The 26,523-nt window shown below is 41.4% G+C and overlaps 1 protein-coding gene across 2 annotated transcripts; it reads left to right on the top strand.

The window, feature by feature from the left end:
• The first annotated feature begins 8,207 nt into the window (after positions 1–8,207).
• LOC139470214 (phospholipase B1, membrane-associated-like) lies at positions 8,208–25,843 on the top strand. 2 transcript variants are annotated; one of them, XM_071252531.1, is made up of 13 exons: positions 8,208–8,308; positions 10,580–10,698; positions 11,418–11,499; positions 12,020–12,078; positions 13,657–13,724; positions 14,612–14,658; positions 17,225–17,333; positions 18,060–18,192; positions 19,764–19,921; positions 22,263–22,434; positions 23,783–23,887; positions 24,922–24,990; positions 25,581–25,843. In XM_071252531.1, exons 1-13 carry the CDS (start codon positions 8,251–8,253, stop codon positions 25,620–25,622), a joined length of 1,221 nt encoding a protein of 406 aa, XP_071108632.1. In that variant the 5' UTR covers positions 8,208–8,250; the 3' UTR covers positions 25,623–25,843. The 2 variants fall into 2 exon arrangements, with proteins under 2 accessions (XP_071108632.1, XP_071108631.1); XM_071252530.1 differs by having other exon boundaries at positions 11,415–11,499.
• Positions 25,844–26,523: the final 680 nt, after the last annotated feature.

Genomic DNA, 26,523 nt, shown 5'->3' with positions numbered 1-26,523 from the left:
ATCTTAATATTTTTGAAGCATAGAGTGGTAAAGGTAAGGTTTAGGGTGAGTCAGTGAGTGAGTGGTTTTGTGCCGCTTTTAGCAATATTCCAGTACGACGGGGGACGCGAGAAATAGCTTCAACCATTGTACCCACGTGGGGAATCGAACCCGGGTTTTCGGCGTCGCGAGCGGGCGCCTTAACCACTAGGCTACCCCCTCGCCCCTCAAGTTGTAGAAATACTGACGATGTAAATAAGCTACCCTGGCATTTGTTTATATATTTGCCCATTTTAAATCGAACTGATAGTATATTTGAAAAGTAAAACGGTATTCCATGACCATTACAATCAACACACGAGTGGCTGGTGTGAAGCCGTGTATTCAGATTCCACATAAAACTCACATATAATCTAACACTGTAAAGGCAGGGCGGGACAACTTAGGAATGGCCAGGAGTCCGAACTTGACCACACAGAAGGAAGCGAGCTACAAAAACATGTTTTATATCACTGGAAAGCTCTCGAGGAGACGAATCCAAATAATGTGTGTCCCAGTGTGTTCACATGTTCATAAGCTCAAAAATTAGCTCAGAAAATGCATTACTGCAGAAATTTCTGGCAGAATTTTTTTTTTCTGCAGAAATTTCTGGCAGTATTTTTTTTTTCTACAGAAATTTCTGGCAGAATTTTTTTTTTTCTACAGAAATTTCTGGCAGAATTTTTTTCTGAAGTAATATTTAGCCAATTTTTTTTATTTCAGGAGAAATAGGGTTCAATCAGTGGATAGTTTAACCTGGAGTTGCTTCAAATGACCTTTTTCCTCAAAACAAACATTTTTAGTTCACATGATTACAGGCAAAAAAATAAAACTAATTTCGTGAGATCTTTCAAGAAATTATTTATTCACATGCAATTCAATTCCTTGGGAGACTTTGCACTTTTCCTTTTCATGAATGAGTCCTATTTTCTTGGGTGGGTGATTTTTTCAGAGATGGGTCCTGTCACAAAAGAAAATAGATGTATAGATGAGTGGATCCATATTGTCTAATATAATGGATAATGGTAGCCTATACGCAGCTAGAGTTTAACTTAACAATAGAGCCTACAGAATAAAATGTATTATGAATGTAAATAGTGTGCTTTACTTACGTTTTCTTCTCAACATACTTGAAATGAATTCTTTTTTTTGTCTGGTCATTGAAAGCTATGTGCACATATTCTGAAAAGATATAAAAAAACCCATTAAAATGCTTTTCATTTCAGTAATTAACACATTCCACAAGCTTTAGACACATGAACAAAGTAAGATAAGTGAGGTGAGTTGAAATTGGGTTGAATGTCACGTCCAAGATAATTGCACTTATATAGCGATGTGCGTGTGCGCGTGAGTGCGTGCTTGTACCAGTCCGGACTGATGCCGATTTATAGTGCTAGCTCACTGAGATACCATGCCACAGTTTAGCACAGTTTAGACACAGTACACTGACTCCAAGCCGACCAGTCCTTGTTTTAGCCCCTTAATGCCAGTACCAGACAGGGTAACAACAAATACTATCTTTTAACGTCTATTGGTATGATGAGGCCAGGGATCGACAATGTAAGACTTACTAAATTTGAATCATAGCATATTGAAAGTTCAAGGTCACATAGCATACGTTAAGTTCAAGGGTTATGAGCTATATAAATACTCTTAGAATTACCTCCATCAATGCGCTCCACATGACCAGGATACCTATCTTCTCTGTGCACCAGCCATGGGGCCTCTACTTCATCACCATTCTTTAACTAAATCAGATATACAACAAGTATATTAAGTCTTGTAACCTGTATAATTCTTTAACACATATATCAATTCTTGAATGCTTAAAAATTCACAGTGAAAAGTTTTAGACAATATAAATATGTAAATTGTGATCAGTTCTGAAGATAAATGAGATTTCTGATAAAATGCTATGAGAAATGTTTTTTATTGACAGTAAGTAAGAAAATCATTAACCATGTTGTATTCTGTGTGAAAACTATTATAAGTGATTGTGTTGATGCTGTATCTTTGTATTCTGCTTACCTCTAACCTAATCTTGCTTGCTGATAGCCACTCGTCGTAGTTGTAGCCAGTCCAATGTATTTTCATTTTCTCCTTTTGGACCAATACTACTTTAGCTTTATACCTGTATTATATTAAAGATAAAAAATAAATCATGATTTCAGCAGAAAATGAAGGATATATTTCTATTTTCACTGTTTTGTCTCTTTTGCTCCACTGACATTTTCCCAAAACTATTATTAGCTGACGGAAAACACAACACTACTAGCATACAAAGTGTATACAAGTTCTTTAAAAAGAAAAGTCAATCAACTCAAACCATTATGCACTTCCTGTCTGAAAACATTTAACTTCTATCACATGTCTCCCAAATTTCGAAATAAAATAACAAGTACTTGACACTTCTTGTCAATAACCGTAACCATGAACTGGGCTTCAAAGAGAACATCAAAATATAAGAATTGTACTACTCAGATGCTACCAACATGTGTTAATCTGCATGTCGTCGTAATAAAATGTCAGCTTAAAACCCAGAGGTTTCAAAAGAGATGAAAACTGGAGTTAATTGGTATAGGTTGTAGCTGGGTAACAGATGGGAATGAGCAGACAGATAAGATATTATGTTATTCAGCATAAACTGCAGAAATGGTTCAGTAATGAACATAAATGTCATTTTCACAACTGTCACAATGCAATTCTGTGAGCAATTTCAAAAGATACAAAAAGTGTGATCCTTCAAGCAAAGTTTCTGTTTCAAATGAGCTATAAGTTTCAGTTGAAATGCCTAGTATGAGAGTGTGGAGAGAATTGATTTTCAATCAGGAGAGTTAAAACAATTAATTGATATGAAATAATAAATATTGTTACATAAGGAAGATCATGATCCATCAGTATCTTATAAATAATCATAAAAATATGCTTGTGTGCAACGTGATGAAAACAATTCAATATATGAAATTTCCTTCAACAGTGCAAACAGTAATTACATACCAAAAGCCATCCTCCTCCAATGCCTCCACAATCATGCCAACATTGAATTTGCAGGGGATCATCTGTGGACAAAATCAGTGTTATGTGTGTTTATATCAAAGCATGGTACTAAGTGGACAAAGAGGATGTTTTCAACTCACAGTCATTTCTGTATATTCTATTTTGAAGTTTTCAAAATATATTTTCCAGTTTTTCACAATACTGATCTTGCTATAGGAAATGTGTTGATTATCATATTGATAAGATAGTGAATCATTAGCTCTCATCTGAATGGAACCCATGTGGACAGTAATGTTGCCAAGGATCATAATCAGGGCGAGTCATCAATATCAGTTATAGACATGCACAGCAAGTGTCCATGGCCGATGAAAATCCACATACATGTATACACTAGCATATAAGCTTGTCAGTTACTGCCCATTATTTCTACAATCTGCTCACCTTTTTATTGTGCCGCCTCTTTTGCAAGTATGTCTCAACCTGAAAAAGAATCAAACTATTGTTTTACATCAGGGACTATCTACCATTTTTCACACATTAGGGTTTAGTCAATGAACTATATAAATCAGTTTATTTTTATATATTAACTTACCATTTTCTCAGTTTGAGCAATTCTAGATGCCTGAAAATAAGAATAGTTCACATTAATTAGAAGCATTAAAAGGTCATTAAAAGATCATAAAATGGGTCCTTTTTATAGAACTTGGGTACTTAAATGTAGACCACACCAAAAGAAACGATCAGGTGATTGATCATGTATTTGATATTGATATTCCTTTTCAATGACCTGGCACTTACCGGTAGTTCAGAGGAGATGACAAACAGAAGTTTTATAACAGACAGATGGATTGAGGAACATTGCAGTGAGAGCATTTATTTGTGTGAAACCATTTATTAAAATGGTTAAGTGTAAAAGGAATGTTTGAAAAAAGCATTATTTCGGAACTAAGCCGTTCATATACATCCAATCCATATATGGAAAGTTTTCATAACTTACCTTGTCAGATCCTGTTTTCCTCATGCTTCTAAGCCTTGAACTTGAATGTAGAATCTGACAAAGAAAGTATTAAATACCTTATGCATTTGAAGGATATCATTGACATTTAAACACTACTCTTACAAAAGATAAACTGTCACCAAAAACATTTGAGATAGTAGAAATAATTCAGAACTGATTTGTGTGTGCAAACATTTCCCTGCCTGACTTATGGTTGAATTGGCAGTAACTTGAATGAATGAAGTCTCAACAGAACATTGCAGAACATTTAAAACTCCAAAACACTGTGTGTGTGTGTGTGTGTTTGTGTGTGTGTGTGCGCCAGCTATATCAATCGGCCTGTATTAATATTCAAGTTTGGACCAGACACGCCACCACTGAGCCTGACCACCTGATACATCAAACTAATAATAGCAATAACATTCTTTTCAAGCTAATATAGTAATTCATTTAATACATGTTGTTCATGAAATGAATAATAAAATAGTTTTTATAATTACCTTTCTACTCTTTTGAGGTGCTCTTCCTTTGTAACATATCACCTGAAAATAGTAGTTTTTCGAAAAGATACACCAGTCGATACATAAAGTTACATACATTGCATACTACTCTTATTATAGCTGCTCAAAATAGTTTATTTGATCATGTGGATCATAATAACTTTCAGTTACATACATGTAGTAATATTTTATTATAATTAAGAATAAACAAACCATGTGCACTCATGATATTTAATAGGCACTGTAAAATGAGGTTATAGTAGTATCAGATCTGACAAAATACTTACTGGAAGATCCTGGCATTCCATGACGGGTAGATTCTAATAAAAAAAAAATGTTATATATAGGTGTATGGTTCCATAACATGTTATTCACTGGTCACTTGAATTTATTTCAATTAACACACTTCACTTCACATTAAGTATATGCAGATACATGCAGGAAGAGAACTGCTGAATATTGGGTCAATATAGCTTTATAAAATTTTATGGCATTTAAACTCTATGGCAAGATTAAGTATACGATCATAAAGTAGTGAGTGAGTGAGTTGGGTTTAGCGCCACTTTTAACAGTGACAGCTGTCTCCTCTGAACTATTTTCAGAAAAGTAGAAGTAGAAAAGTAACATCGGTCGAGCTGTTTGTTATAATCTTGTTCCCCCAAACAAACCTTCGAGGTGTAGACATGTGGCCATGTTTATTTCCGTTCACAATAAGGACGCTACGCATGTGCACCAATAACCGGAAGTGTGTATCCAGCCATTAGTATTCTATCCATTCTGCATTCAGGCGACAAGGATTGCTACTTAAATAATGACAGAAAAATAAGTGCAGGTGTACATGTAGTGTTTGAACTGCCATTGACCCAGATCGAAATATACGTGTATATATGTAAGTGATGATTCTTTTCGCCGGAATGGCTTGTTTTTACTTTATTAGCACACATACAGCTTTTTTAGCTATATTAGTTTCATTATAAGCACATATACAGTATTAGCAGTCATACAGCGTTTTTAGCTATATTAGTTTCATTATAAGCACATATACAGTATTAGCACACATACAGCTTTTTTAGCTATATTAGTTTCATTTTAAGCACATATACAGTATTAGCACTCATACAGCTTTTTTAGCTATATTAGTTTCATTATAAGCACATATACAGTATTAGCACTCATACAGCTTTTTTAGCTATATTAGTTTCATTATAAGCACATATACAATATTAGCACACATACAGCTTTTTTAGCTATATTAGTTTCATTTTAAGCACATATACAGTATTAGCACTCATACAACTTTTTTAGCTATATTAGTTTCATTATAAGCACATATACAGTATTAGCACACATACAGCTTTTTTAGTTATATTAGTTTCATTTTAAGCACATATACAGTATTAGCACTCATACAGCTTTTTTAGCTATATTAGTTTCATTATAAGCACATATACAGTATTAGCACACACACAGCGTTTTCGTTAATTAATAATCACGATATGTCGTGATTCTATTGCAAGTATCGAGGACTATGTAGTTTATGAGATGTCAACGCTAGTAATTTTTTTTCTTTCTGGGTAATTGAGTGAGTTTAAACAGACATTCGTGACCAACAAGCCGAAGAGCGACTCGTGCCCCTCTCATAACCATTTTTGCGATCGGGTTCCGCCTTAGCGCAAACGGGCATATCTAAACCAATTGTCAACTCGTTGCCTAATGACTCACATATATTTTCCCATATATTAAATATATTTCGGATGCAATTTCAAGCACATCTGGACATGCGGAATTATACAGTATGATTGAACACATTTAATTGTATTTTGGGTATATTTTTTAGATGCAAGACATATGTATGTGACGAATGTTTAAACAATGTGCTTGGACCGACGCTCAGTTATATCACAGCGCGTCAACTTAATCAGGGCGGCAAGCGGAGAGTCAGGCATAGTTCACAGCAACTCATTGTGACGCGTTTTTTCAGAGGCCGCAATTGGTTATACAGAGATGTATCCCTCCGCTGCAAGTCGTATGTTCGAATCCCAGGTTCGCTCCGATCATGGACGGCGGTGTCTCCATCACATGACCTGTCTCTCACATCCAGCTGGTCTAGCGATGATGTTGCTGAAAGCAGCGTAAACTTTTACATTACTTCAGATCAATATCAGCCACCGGTTGCCAGAGACAAGGACGTCCCACTGATCTGGCTAGCTTGCTTGACTCTCATTAAGCACTGAGAGCTTTATCTTTCACAACGACCCAAGCGCATGTAAAATATCTCACAATAACACTGACTTGAACACAGTCCACGACAGGCAACAATTTCGTCCATGAAATCGTTTATTCCACAATACCTTTCTCCCTTCCAAACAATGTTGTTTCTAATGTTGATTTCGTACAGCTAGCTAGACTTGTCTGTTTATGATCCAGACTGGTGTTGATTAAATTCAGTGCAGATATCCAACAGTCCTGGTCCTGGTCCTGCTGATACTACTACTACCTCTGCTACTACCTCTGCTACTACTACTACTACTACTACTACTACTACTACTACTACTACTACTACTACTCCTACTACTACTACTACTACTACTACTACTTCTACTACTACTACTACTACTACTACTACTACTACTACTACTACTACTACTACTACTACCTCTACTACTACTTCTACTACTACTACTACTACCGATACTTCTACTGCTGCTAATATTACAAATACTATTACTACTACTGCTGCTACAACAACAACTACTACTACTACTGCTGCTGCTACTACTACTACTACTACTACTACTACTACTACTACTTTTACTACGATAACTACTGATACTACTACTGCTAATACTACAAGTACTATAACTACTACTGCTGCTACAACAACAACAACAACAAAAACAACTACTACTACTACTACTGCTGCTGCTACTACTACTACGACAACTACTAATACTACTACTGCTGCCTATATAATAAGTAAAACAAGTCACAGTCATGCTCAGTCGTGCATCACTCTCTGAGTATCAGACAGATTCATTTCATGGCTTTACTGTATGCACACTGGGACAGTAGGCAATCACGGACCCTAGGCACAATGGGACTGTAGTCATACTGGGACTGTAGTCAAACAGAGACTGTAGGCAAACAGAGACTGTAGGCAAACAGGGACTGTAGGCACAATGGGACTAAAGTCAAACTGGGACAGTAGGCAAATGGGGACTGTAGGCAAACGGGGACTGTAGGCACAATGGGACTAAAGTCAAAATGTGCCTGTAGGCAAACGGGGACTAAAGTCAAACGGGGGCTGTAGTCAAACTGGGACTGTAGGCAAACTGGGACTGTAGTCAAACTTGGACTGTAGGCACAATGGGACTGTAGGCATCATTGTCCTTAATAACTGCAAATAATACTTGGTCATGGCCTGTTTTTTAAACGTTGGCATTTTAACATAAGATATAATGGTACTTGGACTCCGTTATCAAAGGGACGTAACTCTGCATGGAGAATGTCGGATGTTTGCACCTCTAGGCCACCTCTTTGTAGCTATGTCCGCACGAAATATTTTATATACAAAATATGAAAACACATCTCAGTTGTCAGTTTTGGATTATATCGATAACCTTATTTTCCGAAGGTAATCCACAATCTTGGCGCCTGAGATAAGACAATGGGATTGTCAGCCATATAAAGCCACATCCACGTGTGACACACGCAGACGCTTAATTCTCACCGGTCACCATGGCGATGTTAGCGGTTGTACTCGTAGCAGTGTTCCTCGGAGCAGATGCTGAGAAACGTGAGTCTGGAACACTTCATGTCCCCCTGATGGACTTTACAAGATGACTCTGATCCAGGGGGTCGACACGGCACAAAGACATTGTGTATACCTTTCTGTTGATGTACCTACACTGTCGGAAAGCGCCAATGTGTAATCCAGAAATAATTTGCATGTGGTACTTTCAGAATCAGGAATGAGAATATGGCACATTTCAGTTTAAATATTTATGTAATTAAAAAGAAGAACACAAACATATTAAGAAAAACAAATTTTGTGAAATGTTTTCTCAACAATGATTTCCTGAAACATTTGTTATTGTTTTCAAGGAACATGGGGTATTAGTGAGTGAGTGAGTAGGGTTTTACGCCGCTTTTAGCAATATTCCAGCAATATCACGGCGGGGGACACCATAAATGGGCTTCAAACATTGTACCCATGTCGGGAATCGAACCCAGGTCTTCGGCGTGACGAGCGAACCCTTTAACCACTAGGCTACCCGACCGCCCCTACATGGGGTATTAAGTGGACACAATAGTGGTTTACATGATACTGTTGACATTGATATATCTGCAGTGGTAAAGTTATTAATATTGTTTTAATATTTAATCTCTTGAATGTTAAACCTACTTTGTTGAAATATTATTTTATAATGAAGTAGATCTGCACATGAAGACATGCAGATATTGTTAAAAAATGAAACCCACAACGTTGTGAGTGCGTTTGTTATCGTTTACCGTGAACCATATGTCTCGATGAGAGTTACCCCCTTATGGTAATATGCTTACTCCTGTAGCCTGACACGTCAATTATACACACTGTCCAAAAGTGCTAATATCTCGCTACATGGAAACTGGGTCAACGCTTCCCGCAGAGCGATATGCCGTAGGCCTGTCCCCGATGCTCTCGACGGGGAGACCCGCTTCACGGAAATGGGTCAACGTTTCACCACAGCGAAATGCTGTGTGGGGAAATAGGGGGGATAGAGCTAGACTGGTACCCCGCCCTTCGCCTCCTAGCGGCTGCAGGCGAGGAGCGCAAACGCCGTAGGGCACCAGTCTGGAACAGGACGCGGGTTACTGTTATGATTGTTGTAGAATAACATAAACATGTTTAGTGTAATAATTTATAGTTAGGAATGTTTTAAATAATATTTTCATAATTATTTAGGTATTTCGTATGTACACATGTCAGTATACACATGTGAGACGAAAATAAAGTTTAAAAGTTTGGTAACACCATTCCAACAGACCGCCTCCGTGGTCTAGTGGTAGAGCGTCCGCCCGGAGAGCGGAAGGTCCGGGGTTCGATCCACGGCCGCGTCATACCAAAAGACGTTAAAAGATGGTACTTGTTGTTACCCTGTCTGGCGCTCGGCATTAAGGGTCTAAAACAAGGACTGGTCGGCTCGGAGTCAGTATACTGTGTCTGAGTGGGAATTCATGTTAAACTGTGGCATGGTATCTCAGTGTGCTAGCACTATAAATCGGCATCAGTCCGGACTAGCCCAAGCAGCCACACAAACACACACACGTACATGCACGTCGCTGTATAAGTGGAATATAATATAATCTTGGACGCGACGTTAAACCCCATTTCACCTCACCTCACCATTCCAACAATAACTGTTCCCAATGGCACATGCTCCCATGTATTTTTCTGAAACCAATAGCAAATAAGTCACGGCGCCTGGCGTCTTGCAATAAAAACTGTCCGGACATACGTTCGTCATTTCTTGTTTTCGAACTGGTACGCCTGGAGTACGCTTTGATAAATAATCCTGTAATTAGATGCGAACTACTTTTATATGTATATAAGTAATAAGTAAATACACAAAAGAATACGAAATAAGAACACGATAGATATATAAGAATAAAACACATAATGAGTACTCGTGTTAAAGGGTCGCACTTAGATATGTGACGGTAATGTATTTAGCCAAATGACTTCACGTAAGGGGGGCACGGGTGGCCCAGGCGTCTAAGGCCCCGCGATTCGCTGTGCAGAGTTGCGTCCCTTGGACACGCCAGAAACCTATGATTGTGGGTTCGAATCGCGGTTCGCCCTGATTATGTTTCTAGGTTTGTAAGCACCATATCCGTGCTCGTGGGTTTCATTGAAGTGTTAAAAGTCTGAGACCTGCATCACTTCGGGATTTATTCCCACATTAAGCTGACACGCCGTGATATAACTGGAATACTGTTAAAAGTGACTTTAAACCGTTAAATGAAGATAAAATGAAGTTAAATAAATTTACATTTGATTGGTACTCAAATCGCGCTTTCCTTTTAGCGATCTCCTCTCCATCCTATCAGCGTCTGGTGAACTTCTACAAGCACACCCTCCCCAACAACCCCGTGTTGCTGCAACAGTGGCAGGAACATCTCAACAACTACACCGCCATGGTGGAGGTAACGCACACGCAACCACACAGGCACACTGACATTTTTTAGAATATGATTCGTCACCCAAAGATCGTGTCTTGTAATTATGATTTTTCTTTGACAATAATTTTATATTCTTGCCATAGCATTAAATAATACCTTTTTCTTCGAATCTATATCTCTCCACGTTAAGATCAGGCAACCCACCACTGCTGATATAAAGATATGATTTTTTCTCTGTGATCTCAACTTTGATTGAGTGCTGCGCATTTGAAAGTGATTCAGTATACAAGCAAAACTTTACGATCGAATTTATGGTTTCTAGAACACACCTGTCGACACTTTGGCCATTTATCGACACTTCGACCTTGTATTGACACGTTGACCTTGTTTCAACACTTCGACCTTGTATCGACACTTTGACCTTGTTTCAACGCTTTGACCTTGTATCGACACTTTGACCTTGTATCGACACTTTGACCTTGTATCGACACTTTGACCCTGTATCGACACTTTGGCCTAATGTCGACACTTTGACCTTGTATCGACACTTTGACTTTGCATCGAAACGTTGACCTAATATCGATACTTCGACCTTGTTTCGACATTTTTGCCTTCTATCGACACTTTAGCCTTACATGGATACTTAACCCTTGTGTCGACAACCCTTTGTTTCGATTTCGACTTCGAGCCAACGACGTTTCATGCCATGTTTCTCATGTGAAACAAGACTTGTTCTGCAGCAGAAGCGGGCTGTGTACAGATACCCCATCCCCAACTTCAACTGCCACACCACCACGCCGTGGGGAGGTCGTGACGCAACTTCCGGTCAGTAATCATCCGGTGTAACCATTACACTATCAATCTGTCAATAGGTAAAACCAGAGTTGATATTGACACTTTGGTAAGTCATGAACCACTATTTATCCTGAGAACACTGCCGGACTTTCACGAAAACGCACGAAACTACAACTTACGATACTTGTTGATATAAAGTAGACTTTAAAAAGAAATCTTACCCAGCACTAACATTTGGTTTTATTTACATATTACAATACTGGAAAGGAAATCTTACACATTGCCCATGATGACATAGATGTTATTTCCAAACAATACATGGACGTTCGTGATATAACAAATGTTTTATTTGGGATAACACTGTCTAAGTAAAGTACAGATTCTCGTACTTTTTTGGGTTGAGCCCGTTGGGGATTCGAACCCAATAGGAAAATAAGGATAATATGGTGTCCTTCTTACCAGGTGGAGAGTTGTACTTATATTAACAATGTTTGGTGTCGGGAAGGAGCGAGCCTGTTTCGTTTACTAACAGATGGTTGTTTTGTTTTAGTCCATAACCTTCACCCCGGGGACATCAAGGTCGTGGGCGCCATTGGAGATTCTCTCACTGTAGGTATAGCTGTGACTGTTGCACCGAGTCTACACGTATAACATACCTACAGTAAACTACGGTTATAACGAACTGAAAGGGACCGCTAACTTTAGTTCGTTATAACCGTAGTTCGTTATAAGCATATATACAGCATACATACATCAAATAGCCGGGACTAAAAGATAAGTTAATTATATCGGTCAGTTCGTTATAAGCGTATTCGTTATAACCGTAGTTTACTGTATTTACAAATTGATTTCAATATTGTTTGCGTTTATGGAGGTATCAACGTAAGAAAACGAAGTGCACACTGTCTATAAACCTATAGACAATTGGTAATCATTGACATTGTTCACCGCTTTATGCAACACAAGATCCGCCTAGTCTATCATCAGCCAATCGTTAAACTGTAGTTCATTTGTGGGCGTGGCCTATTTTTTTAGGTTTATGAAAATATAAGCGTAAATGATTTTGCTAGCTGCATCACTTGCAACTTACTTATTATCATATAATGGAAAGTGATGAAGTTCCGACAGACATACAACTGATGCCACCTTCCTTTAGTAAACACTGCATCGGCGCGCTGCTTACTGGCAGAAAGTACCTATTGTCTAACCTAACCCCAAAGTTTAGATTCCCAGGTACACGTGTGCCTACTATGTAAACAAACATGACAACAAATTACCCGGCACTATATGAAAAACGGGAGGTTAACTCAGGCATTGTATTCTTACGCGATCCTAAAGTTACTTTAGTAAATGATTATATATCTTAAACTTTTTAATCCCATTATTTTTTTAAAACACTTTAAGGCGAGCATCACATATACTTAGTTTTAATGCCTATGTTCGATATTTACCATATTTACACTGAAGTAAGAATCAGTTCATGTTTGTGCTTTAAATTGAAATCATCAAGTGATATTTTTACAGAAGTGGAGGTGTACAAACGAGATACCAATTGTGCCAAATTTAATTGGGGGTTTTATTGAAAATATCGTTATTGACCGGAAGTGAACAATGCATTTCACTTACAGTGATTGACCCCAATTGCGTTTTTTTTTGCCGTTTTCTTAGAAAGCTCAAATAGTTTTCCGTGTTTCACCACAATATCTTCTTGCTTACATTATTCGCTTGTACACGCACCAACAAAAACTCCAACTATGACCTTTCGATTTGAAACAACCCATTTAGTCAGGGCATGTAATGGACATTAAATGTTTGTGGTAAAAATAATTTATATGATATAAAAAGCCAGCCCCAGGGAACAACCAGTCTCGATTATCCTACGAAACAGATTCTATTGGTCGGATAAGGCAACACAGCGGCGAAAACTCTATGAAGGGATCACTGAAAACCCAAGGCAAAAATATATTTTTCAAAGTATTATCTGGTAAAAATAATTTAAACTAAATCAACCCCCTCTCGTCAAAAACATGAAATGGTTTCTACAAAGGGCCGGTACAACATATAATAACCATCTATCTAATATGTCAATGGTGGACGCGTGTTCTTTACTGACGTCTTGCGATCCTGGAAACACAGTTGGCAGCTCAGAGGTCAAATGTCAATAGATCTTTTATTTGTTTGTTTCAGGCCGGTAACGGCATTGACGCAAGCAACATCCTCGGTGACCTCGTGGAGTACCGCGGACTTTCATGGAGGTAGGAGATCAAGCAGACAGTCTCGTGTATTTATACTCAGTGCCATGGCAGATTCGGGTCCATCATAGGACCACTGCCAGTCTTGGTGCATTCTGTGATCTGTGGAATGTTTCCTACCAATGGTTGACCTTGCTACGGCCACAAACATTATGCATTATATAGTTGTCTAAAAGGTCTCGTTTATGTTAAGGTGGCTTCACACGACAAACTGAATTTTGCCGAGTTATAGTTACAAATATAGGTGTGTGTGTGTGTGTATGTGTGTGTGTTTGTGTGTGTGTGTGTATGTGTGTGTGTATGTGTGTGTGTGTGGGTGTGAACATTGGGAAAGCAGTTTGCAAACTAGTTTGTGCAGTTTGACATCGGTCTCTCGACTCGATTATCAAGTAAAGAGATTACCGCCCCTTGAAAAGCGTGCACAGATCGGGGAGTAAAAACCTAAAGAATACAATGGGCAGCATCAAGGTCGCACTATGGTGACGTCATGTTCATACGACGTCATCTCTACTGACATCATATGACAATGGGAAATATTCTATACTCTAAAGACACGAAGATTTAAGTCCTAGCGAACATTCAAATTTCCCTCTGAAGTGACGTGTATCATTTTTATATCTCGGGAATACAAGTTCACCATTCTGCACATAGTCTTTGACCCATATACAACATTATGGACGTGTCAGTTTTTGATATTTTACTGTTTTGTTGTTTCAAATGTAAATTACATCTTTGCATGCTAATGTTAAACAACATGAAGGGGCTGCAATGGTTGTGAAAATATATATAAATATATTGTCATTATCTAAATAGAGATTGGTGATTACTCGTATTTCGTTATCGATGAAAACAATATGTGACACCAACTTGGTCGGACGCTTATGTTGCAGTATTGGTGGCGACGGTAGCCTAGCAACAGGGGAACTCACTCTGCCAAGTATGTTCCTAAACTGCCGGGTAAAAGAAAGCATACACCAATGTTTGATGCTGGCTAAAAATGAAGAACCAGAAATAGTATTCGATCGTGATGAATTGGATACGGGTATCATAGATGTGTTTTGGACACCTTAAGTTTTCAGTGTTTTGGAGAATGTTTTCAGCCTCGTAACATTTGTCATTTTTTTGGTCAAATCCAATCTTCAAGTGTATAGTTTCTTTTGCCTGGCAGTGTATTTCCATGTCCCATTAATTGTCCCAAACTGACCCTCTGTGATAAATTGTTTGATGAAATCAGAATCTACCGGAGAACCTGCTTCCCTGACTATCGATTGACACAATTGTTAAAATGTTCAAGCCTAGCTCTAATTATTTCTATGATTTTAATAACCCACTGTGACGGAATTACCATCACAAATTAGGCTTGTAAGTTTCTGTAGATTTCGTACATGGTTCAAGCCGTTAAAGATATCTCAGTAGCAACTGCGAGAAGGCGTGAAACACTGCGTGACCATCAACTCATCATGAATGATTTAGCATGAAAATGGAATGATAAAGACAATCTCATCTTCGTATCTTTTGATATGAGATATACCGACACATGTCCATCACACTTTAATGAGACATACCGACACATGTCCATCACACTTTAATGAGACATACCGACACATGTCCATCACACTTTAATGAGACATACCGACACATGTCCATCACACTTTAATGAGACATACCGACACATGTCCATCACACTTTAATGAGACATACCGACACATGTCCATCACACTTTAATGAGACATACCGACACATTTCCATCACACTTTAATGAGACATACCGACACATGTCCATCACACTTTAATGAGACATACCGACACGTGTCCATCACACTTTAATGAGACATACCGACACGTGTCCATCACACTTTAATGAGACATACCGACACATGTCCATCACACTTTAATGAGACATACCGACACATGTCCATCACACTTTAATGAGGTAGGAAGGAGTTAGCCAGGATACCACCTGTGAACGCTCTTGATACTGAACCTACAATTCTCGACAAGTAGGCAATTAGGAGATCATTTTGCTTTTAGATTGACTACCCAAGATATACGTTAAATATGTATTGCTTTCTAAGGGAAACATGTTTGTTGTCGTGTGTCTTATGCATTATGTCGTGTGTCGTTGTCAATAGACAGCGCTATAGAGTTGACCGAAATCAGTAATTGAATTTCCTGTAAGTGCTGTTTTCAAATGTGGCAAAATATGAAGGCGTCGCTTTTACCGGAGTAGCGTGGTGCCGGTGTTTCTCGCTATAGAGTGGGTCCTAAAATGATGAAGAAGGTATCCAGCCATTCGATGTGTCCGCACTCACGGTATCCAGCCATTCGAGGTGTCCGTCCGTACTGACGGTATCCAGCCATTCGATGTATCCGCACTCACGGTATCCAGACTTTCGAGGTGTCCGTACTGACGGTATCCAGCCAGTTTATGTGTCCGCTCTAACGGTATCCAGATTTTCGACGTGTCCGTACTAACGGTATACAGAATTTCGAGGTGTCCGTACTATAGGTAGCCAGACTTTCAAGGTGTCCGTACTAACGGTATCTAGACTTTCGAGGTGTCCGTAGTAACGGTATCCAGACTTTCGAGGTGTCTGTACTAATGGTATCCAGGCTTTCGAGGTCTCCGTACTAACGGTATCCAGACTTTCGAGGTGTCCGTACTAACGGTATCCAGACTTTCGAGGTGTCCGTACTAACGATATCCAGACTTTCGCAGGCAGGATCGTTTTCAGCAACATTTCAGAAATATCATCGCAGGAGACACCAAAACTTTGCTTCACATATTGTACCCTTATAGAAAATTGAACCCGGTTTCGGCGGCACGGGCGAACACGTTAACCGCTCGGCTACCCCACTGCTCTTTATGGTACGTATACACGTATATGGCCCATGTCAACAGGATTAAAACGGGCATCGAGTCAAAACTGTATGTAAAACCTCGATTGTCAGGACTCTGTTAATAAGGTCACTTCGTGCCCGTGAAGATCCGGGGTAGAATAGGTCTTCAGTAACCCATGCTTGCCGTAAAAGGCGACTGTGCTTGTCGTAAGAGGCGACCAACGGGATCGGGTGGTCAGGCTGGCTGACTTGGTTGATGCATGTCATCGTACCCCAATTGCGTAGGGCGATACTCATGATGTCAATCACTGGATTGTCTTGTCCAGACTCGATAATTTATACAGACCGCCGTCATATAGCTATGATATTGCTGTGTGCGGCGTTAAACAAACAAACAAACAAACACAAAAACAAACACACAAACAAACAAACAAACAAACAAACAAACAAAGGTAACCCCGTGGTCCGGACGTGGACGACTTGGAAGACGCACACGTGTACCAACTTCACCACTACCTCCCCGTGATTCGTTTATCCGACCATTCAAGATGCCTAGAAAAACTACCGCACGGGTTAACGGGGTTAAATTGAATATTGCAATGTCACTTTAAGCTTGTGAATTATTTTCCACCTGAGATGTAATAGTTCGAATTTTTTTCCAGACATTTTAAAAAAGTTTGACCGTAATGTGTACGGCTATTCCTTGAAGACGGGCGGGCAGAGCAGCGCTAATGCTGTGTTCAATCTTGCCGACCCCGGAGATACGTCATTGTAAGTATTGCCGATATACTGAGGGGCAAAAGAAACTATACCTCTCAGTTAATTTTATCGTGTCAAACAACAGCCTCACAGTAGAGATAAACTGTTCTTAATTCTCCAAAATGAAGGACACCGCGTTCCAAGAAATATCCTCAGGAACGTCATACTGAGCATGGTGTTACATACGTTATTATCATTCGGTATTGTGACATCAGTGCGGTCAATGTTGTCCTCCTTCGTGGTAAACTGGGGGCATTCGGGTAGCTTAGTGGTTAAAGCGTTGGCTCTTCACGCTGAAGACCCGGGTTCGATTCCCGACATGGGTACAATGTGTGAAGCCCATTTGTGGTGTCCCCCGCCGTGATATTGCTGGAATATTGCTAAAAGCGGCGTAAAACCATACTCACTCACTCACTCATTCGTGGTAAACTGATTTTCTCTCCAATTTCATGCCTTCCCTTGTTTGTTTCCGGGGATATAATACCAGGGATCATAGGCATTTTATTTATCGACAATAGCACAGATACAATACATTTCACTACCAGTGTTTATCGGATCTATGTTCAGGTTTCAACTTCTCAGCTCCCAGCGAATAAAAAAACTCACACTTCCTATCAGAAGATTAACTTCTCATCTGACTGATACAAGTAGAAAGTGTAGTTACTAGAAATGTCCCTTATAATTACTTCACAGCAAAAGAAATCATTAGTTTGTAATATTAATACTGTTTGATTTTAGTGACATGCCGGAGCAGGCTCGACTGCTGATAGACAAAATGAAGGCCGACACGAACGTCGATTTTCAAAAAGATTGGAAAGTCATCACCGTCTTTGTCGGCGGCAACGACCTTTGCGACTCCTGCCACGACACTGTGAGTTTCTGAACCGGCATCGGCATGAGGTCTACTCCGGGTTTGAGTTAGGCTGCGTCAAAACAGTGAGCTCCATCTAGATAGAACCCGTGGCGATTCTGTGGCAGAATGCATTCCTGGCATTTTATGCTTGTCGCTGAAGCGGATTACATGAATGTTCGGTAGTGTCGCCCTTGCTGACTGTATCGTTGTATCCCTAAGGCTTTGGGCGTTCTTCGTGTCACCAGACACATGCGCTGAGGTACCTTAGTTTGTTGTTTGGTCAACCAATCACCGAGCCTGGTCTCCAGATAGATTGTCACCACTCACGATAAGAATTGTTTGCTAGGTACCAGTTCGAACCCGGAGTTCACACGCGCCTCACGTACCTGGTCAGATTCAATGTTTACACGATGCCGTAGGATGTTGGTGACAGTTTTTACACATACTCATTCTTTTGGAATTCTCCACTTAAAGTGCTTGTAGTTTCCTCATCTGTAAACGCTTTATATATGTAATATTAGTATTAAACCTTCTTCACTCACTCCCTCGCCTAAACCCAACCACCCACTCAACACACCCACCCATCCACAAACCCACCCTCACATACGCACTCACTCATCCACCCACCCACACCCATCCACTCACTCCGTAAATCACCCCGTCACTCACTCACTCATACACCCAATACCAACTCACTCGGTCACCACCGCACCCACCCTCCCATCCATCCATCCGCCAACCCACTCACTCACTCAGTCACTCAGCCACTCAGTCACTCCGTCACTCACTCCGTCTATCACCCCGTCACTCACTCACTCATACACCCAATACCCACTCACTCGGTCACCACCGCAACAACCCACCCACCTATCCATCCGCCCACCCACTCACTCACTCAGTCACTCACCCACTCACTCACTCACTCACTCCGTCACTCACTGCGTCAATCACCCCGTCACTCACTCACTCATACACCCAATACCCACTCACTCAGTCACCACCGCACCCACCCACCCATCCGCCCACCCACTCACTCACTCACCCACCCACTAACTCACTCCGTCACTCACTCACTCATACACCCAATACCCACTAACTCGGTCACCACCGCACCCACCCATCCATCCGCCCACCCACCCACTCACTCCGTCACTCACCCACTCCGTCACTCACTCACTCATTCACTCCGTCACTCACCCACCCACTCACTCAGTCACTCACTCCGTCACTCACCCACTCACTCACTCAGTCACTCACCCACACACTCACTCAGTCACTCACCCACTCACTCACTCCGTCACTCACCCACACACTCACTCCGTCACTCACCTACACACTCACTCAGTCACTCACCCACTCACTCACTCAGTCACTCACCCACTCACTCACTCCGTCACTCACCCACACACTCACTCAGTCACTCACCTACACACTCACTCAGTCACTCACCCACTCACTCACCCCGTCACTCACCCACTCACTCACTCAGTCACTCACCCACACACTCACTCAGTCACTCACTCACTCCGTCACTCACTCACTCACTCACTCAGTCACTCACCCACCCACTCCGTCACTGACTCACTCAGGCCAAGTACGCCCCCAGCAACTACGGATCCAACATCCGCCAGGCCCTGGACCTCCTCCACAAGGAGCTACCCCGCACCTTCGTCAACCTCGCCACCATCTTCGACATCGCCCCCGTCGCCGCCCTCAGTACAGGGTTCTTCTGCAGCTTCGTGCACGCGTTCGTACTTATATATCCTCATCGCAGAATCTGCATTTACATGGGGAAATGAAAATGTAAATTCTGTTTTAAACAAGTTTATGCGTGTATGGAACCTGACATTGCGTGGGCAAACAGTATCTCGAGACTTTAGTCGTTCCAAAATTCGTGACTTTAGTCTTTCCAAAATTCACATTCACGTCAATCACACAAAATATCTTCTGACGTCACAAACAGCCAAACCAGCTTCTGGCAGTATGTTCAAGTTTGACTGCCGTTCCAATCCCACCAAGCATCGTTTCATAACAGCGGCAAAACGGTTTATATTGTCATAAGAAATCTCTTTTACGTCAATTGTAAGACTATATCACTAGCATGTCAAAGTGTGATTATACCCGGTGTTTGGGAAAAGCCATGATCACTTCAAGTGTTATGTTACGCAAAAGTCAAAATCACGTCATTATTGTATAATGTCACAATTACACCAAGTATTGTCTTACGTCAGAATCACATCATGTGTAGTCTAACGTCTCAATCACATCAAACACTGTCTTACGTCAAATCATATTTTCTTACATAACAATCAAATCAATTGATGTCTGACGTCAAAATCACGTCAATTATTGTCTAACGTCACAATTACACTAAGTGCTGTCTAAAGTAACACTCACACCAAGTGACGTAGCAATTATATACTGAGTCGCAAAAGAAACGTCACCCCAAGTAACATTGCATGAAAAGTTGTCATTTAAATATCTCTGTAATTTTTGTCAAAGTTTCTTAAATGTAACATTATCTTGTCTGGAAAAATGAAATTTGATGAAAATAAAACAAAGCAGATCACAATAAAACCGATTGCCAAACGCATCATGGCAACAGCCATGGTAACCTGATACACGTGAGTTCCGTGCAAATTGAATGAAATGCACATGCGTTGCCCCATTTCTTGCCCTATAAAAATTCACCCAGATCGGAAAACATTCATTCGTTATTGAATTGCTACCACATGCCAAGATTGACAAGAAATCAGCGACACCAAGCCCTTGACGACTGCAAGCTGGACAAACAGCCCGGCAAGAAGCCAATGCATTTCAAGTCCACATAAGGACCATATACAGGTTCCAGCAACGGTACAACGCCACGTGGTGGACGACCAAGGGTCACCACCCGGCGTCAGGTTCGTCAGATTGCGCGACAGCATCTTCAAGATCGCTTTGTTACTGCCGCGGAAACTGCTCGACAGACCATGGGGACACACCAGTGACACATTAGTGCGGACACCGTGCGTCGACGATTGACGAGCAGACACCTCCACTGTCACAGGCCACACCGAGGACACACTGACACCACGTCATCGCCGGGACCGTCTTCAGTGGGCAACACAGCACCAGCACTGGCGCCAGCAACAGTGGAGAGGAGTCCTCTTCTCAGACGAGAGCCGTTACTGTATTTTAACAGCAGATGACAGTGGGAAAGTCTGACGACGCCATGGGGAACGTTATTCGGATGCTTGTGTTGTTGAGAGAGACTCGTGGGGTGGTCCGATCATCATGGTGTGGAGTGGAATTGGTCATACACAGAGGGTAGGCCCTGTGGTCTTCCAGAACATCGGTCCAGGGAGAGGCAATGGTGTCACAGCAGCTCGGTACATTGATCAAGTCTTGAGACCACACGCCATACCTCATTTGGCACGTCGCCGCAAACACGAGTTTCAGCATGATAACGCCCGTGCCCACACTGCGAAAGAAACAAGAGACTTCCTCCAGCAGAATGACATCAGAACCATGCAGTGGCCTGCCCTCAGTCCCGATTTAAATCCCATTGAGCACCTGTGGGACGAGATTCAAAGACGGCTGAATGACGTCCGCCCAAGACCGACAACTGCAGCTGACCTGCGTCAGGCGTTCCTCAGAGTGTGGGCTCAAGTGCCTATGGCCTTCATCAACCGCTTCATTCATTCCATGTATCGACGTTGCACGACAGTCATCAATACACATGGCGGACACACGAGATACTGAATTGTGATGCCATTTTCTCAGAGATTAGTGCTGTGTTTCACTTTAAGAACATCTGACACTTTAATTTTAACCCTGATGATCAGTTTTGCCAAGTTTCATCTTTGTAATATGTCTCACAGTATGTTTACAGTGTTTGGACAAATAGGGTTTCTCATATATCTATCCATGGTGACGTTTCTTTTGCGGTTAGGTATATCATGTATAGTCTTACGTCACAATCACAACTGTGTAATCAGAGCTGTGTAAAGTATTAATTACACCAAGCCTTGCCCAACGTTACAATCAAATGAAACGTTGTCTAACGTCAATACGACATTGACTGATACCATGGCCTGTGTGTGCAGCTTGGTGTGTGACTGCGGAGACAACCGGAACAACGCTGGCGCTCTCCGGGACCTCGCCCATGCCTACCAGAATGAGCTGTCGACTCTCGTCGCCAGCGGCAGATACGACACGAGAGATGATTTCACCGTCGTGCTCCAGCCGTTCTTCACCAACACGGAGCCCCCAGCAAAGGTGAGTAATATACCCAGTGACCCAATTACCCAATGACCTAATTACCCAGTCACCCAATTACCCAGTCACCTTATTACCCAGTCACCCAATTACCCAGTCACCTAGTTACCCAGTCACCTAATTACCCAGTCACACAATTACCCAGTCTCTCAATTACCCATTCACCCAATTACACAGTCACCCCTTGACCCAATTACCCAGTCACCCATTTACCCAATTACCAAGTCACCCAATAACTCATTTACCCTATCACCAAATTAAACAATTACCCAGTCACCCTTTTACCCAGTCACCCATTTACCCAATTACCAAGTCACACATTTACCCAGTCCCTTAATTACCCAATTGCCCAGACGCCCAATTACCAAGTCACAGATTTACCTAGTCTCTTAATTACCCAATTACCCAGTCGCCCAATTACCAAGTCACCCATTTAACCATACTCTCAATTACCCAATTACCCAGTCGCCCAATTACCCAGTCGCCCAATTACCCAGTCACCCAACGTTCCCCTGACATGGATGTGTGTTCTTCACGCATAGACGTATCCTATCAGTAAATGATGTGACTTTAATGATATTGTGAAACACCTTTAATATTTAATCCATACTTAATATTCAACTACCTAAGGATTATTTTTTCTTGTATATATTAACCTAAATTGAAATGATGGACGATTTATTTTATTCAATTACAATATGTAAACTGCCGGGGGAAAATTCATATCCTTGAAAATTGGATTTGGCCAAATAATTACAATACTTAGCGAAACGTTACCAGGCCGAACACAGTCCCCAAATTGCAAACTTACGACCCAAAGAACAAATATGATACTCTATCGAATAACCATTTCTTGTTTGCCTTATTTTCGGCCACCATCAAACATGGCGTATACTTTCTTTTGCCCGGCGGTTTATAACAATACAAACAAAAATATTGTTAACTTTTAAGACAGCATCCGTGGTCTAGTGGTAGAGCGTCCGCCCGGAGAGCGGAAGGTCCGGGGTTCGATCCCCAACCGCGTCATACAAAAAGACGTTAAAAGACGGTACTTGTTGTGACCCTGTCTGGCGCTCGGCATTAAGGAGCTAAAACAAGGACTGGTCGGCTCGGAGTATACTGTGTCTGAGTGGGGTATTCGTGTTTAACTGCGGCATGGCATCTCAGCGAGCTGGCACTATAAATCGGCATCAGTCAGGACTAGTACAAACAGCCACACAAACACACACAGGTACATGCACGTCGCTATATAAGTGCAATAATCTTGAACCACCTTGTTAACTTTGAAAGGTGTAGGCATGTAGGCAGTTGTTATTCTGCGTCCTTGACCTTCGTCTATCTGTTTCAGCCTGGCTCCCCCGGTGACATTGACATGACCTTCTTCTCTCCCGACTGTTTCCACTTCAGTGGCAAAGGTCACGGCGCAGCCGCACTCTCCCTGTGGAACAACATGGTGGGTAGCGTGCTCACCTTCGTGATTGACGACCAGACTCTCCCTGAGTTTACACTTCGTGTGGTCTTATTGCGAGTCTGATCTTCCCACCCAATCTGTCATGAGGAGGGGGCACGGGAGGCCCAGTCGTATAAGGCACCGCGATTCGTGGTTCCGCGTTGCGTCCGTTGGGCTCGCGAGCATTCTATGGGTTCGAATCCCGGTTCGCCCCGATTATGTTTCTAGGTTTGTCAGCACCATGCTCGTGGGTTTCACCGAAGTGGTAAACGTCTGAGACCTGCATCACTTCGGGCTTTCCCCCCACAGTAAGCTGACACGCCGTGATATGACTGCAATACTGTTAAAAGCGGCGTTAAACCCAACACACTCACTCACCCACGCTCCCATCCACTCACTCACTCACTCAAGGCTGAATGGATGAACTGCCTTACATACTGTAGATTGTGGTCGCTGTCTAGTCTTTGGGATGTTATTGTCAACGTCCAATGAGTGCGTAAGTATGATTTTACACCGCGTTTAGTAATATTCTAGCAATATCACGGTGGGGAACGAGCGATCGCTTCAACGACAAGGCTTTCGCACCGCCCCCAAGTCCAAGTTCATCTCACAATTGTCCAACTTGGTTTAAGTCAGGACCTTCAGCTGGCCATCTGTGAAGTCGCGAAGGAATCCGATTCGTCACTGAACATGGTGTGGCGTCAACGTGACGTGACTGGCGCTATGACGTCCCGCAAACTCCATTTTGATTAGTCACAAGCAGTTTATGACCAATCAGTTTTCGAAGATGTTTTAATCCTTTGTTATGTACTCGGCGTTCATGATAATCTGAATGTATTCGTTAACGCTATCACTTCATGTGGTCACTGTCTATAGTTTGTGTCTACCTCAACCCTTTTCACATCATGGGTTTGCTGCAAGAGGTCGGTATAAACGGGCGTGTATCAGTAGGTATTCGGGTCGCTGTTGGACACTACAAAACGACCTGTGTATGGGGGAAAAGAATACTTCAGTTCATCCTCAGCCATCTGTTTCAGATTGAGACCGTGGGTCAGAAACAGCTTGAGTGGCACCTGGACCAGCCTTTCCTCTGCCCTGGGGGTTCTGTGAGTAAATGTTCTCCCGCTTTGAAATCAAGTATGGTAAACCAGTTATCTTGTCAGTGAGGACATGACTTCAGCCTTAGGTTATATCTTACGTTCAGCACGAAAAAACCCCTGATATCATGTGTAGGCTTCAACAAAATAATATCCCGTGAAGGCTTCAACAAAAGCTGATATCATGTGTAGACTTCAACAAAATAATATCCCGTGTAGGCTTCAACAAAAGCTGATATCATGTGTAGACTTCAACAAAATGATATCCCGTGTAGGCTTCAACAAAAGCTGATATCATATGTAGGCTTCAACAAAATAATATCCCGTGTAGGCTTCAACAAAAGCTGATATCATGTATAGGTTTCACAAAATGATATCACGTGTAGGCTTCAACATTACATGTTGAACCACAATTGTCAGGATCCGCTGTTTCTTGTCTGGATTGTAGAATCCCGCCGAATAAGATCCTTGATTTAACGTGATCAAGCTTACAACCGTCGTCACAATGGGATTTCTTTTCTATTTTTCTGACTCGTCATATCACTGAAATACTGTTAAAACAGCGTTAATAAAACTCACTCACTCACTCTTGTTTGCAGAAGGGGGTAGATCACTGGTTCTTTGCGACGACGAAGAATTAGTTCTCCGACAAGTGATATATCATACACCTTGTATTAAAGGAAGCCATCGAGAGATACCCACAGGCTTGAAGATCTAAAGTAACACGTGACCTCAAAATGTCACAATCGAATTCCTTTTTTGTACTCGACACCAGTGTTGTCCCTATCACTAGAGCTGCGCTTGGATTGACCGCTTGGTGGCTATCTTTAACTATTTGAGGAGTAAAGGTCAATATTTGGAACTCGTTTGTTTTCTAATGCAAAGTGTGCACACCGGATTTTTACGTTTATACCTTGCTAACCGCAAAAATATATTGACGTAAGTGGTTTTGAATTATCAGTAAACAATTACTTCACAAACTGATAATTTAATTATAAACACAAAAATTGTAAAACAACGCTCCGCCTACTCTATTATAAGCCAATCAAGAAACAAAAGGTCGGTAGTGGGCGTGGTCTATTTCTTTCAGGTTTATGGACCTTAAAGGCAAACACGTGAACTATTTAGCGAATCAAATGCATTGAATCACTTGCAATAATTTTATTGTAAAATAATTCTTATCGCCACTAAATATATTCTTGATCAATAGCTCTTGAACAAACTGGCACTTGTCGCAATGGCGTTTATTGATGCACAACTGTTGGAAACAAGCGAACTCAAGGTCGCTATGGGTGAGGCGAGTTAAAATTGGGTTAAACGTCGCGTTGCGACGTGCATGCACGTGTGTATGTGTGTATGGTTGCTTGGGCTAGTCCGGACTGATGCCGGTTTATAGTGCTAGCTCACTGAGATACCATGCCGCATTTTAACATGAATACCCCACTCAGACACAGTATACTGACTCCGAGCCGACCAGTTCTTATTTTAGCCCCTTAATGCCGAGCGTCGGACAAGGTAACAACAAGTACCATCTTTTAACGT

This window comes from Haliotis cracherodii, unplaced genomic scaffold, assembly GCF_022045235.1.
Source record: "Haliotis cracherodii isolate W230 unplaced genomic scaffold, xgHalCrac1.p SCAF_20, whole genome shotgun sequence".
Lineage (NCBI taxonomy): Eukaryota > Metazoa > Mollusca > Gastropoda > Lepetellida > Haliotidae > Haliotis > Haliotis cracherodii.
Note: the sequence above shows the minus strand (reverse complement) of the source record. Positions and strands in the feature narration are given on the sequence as shown.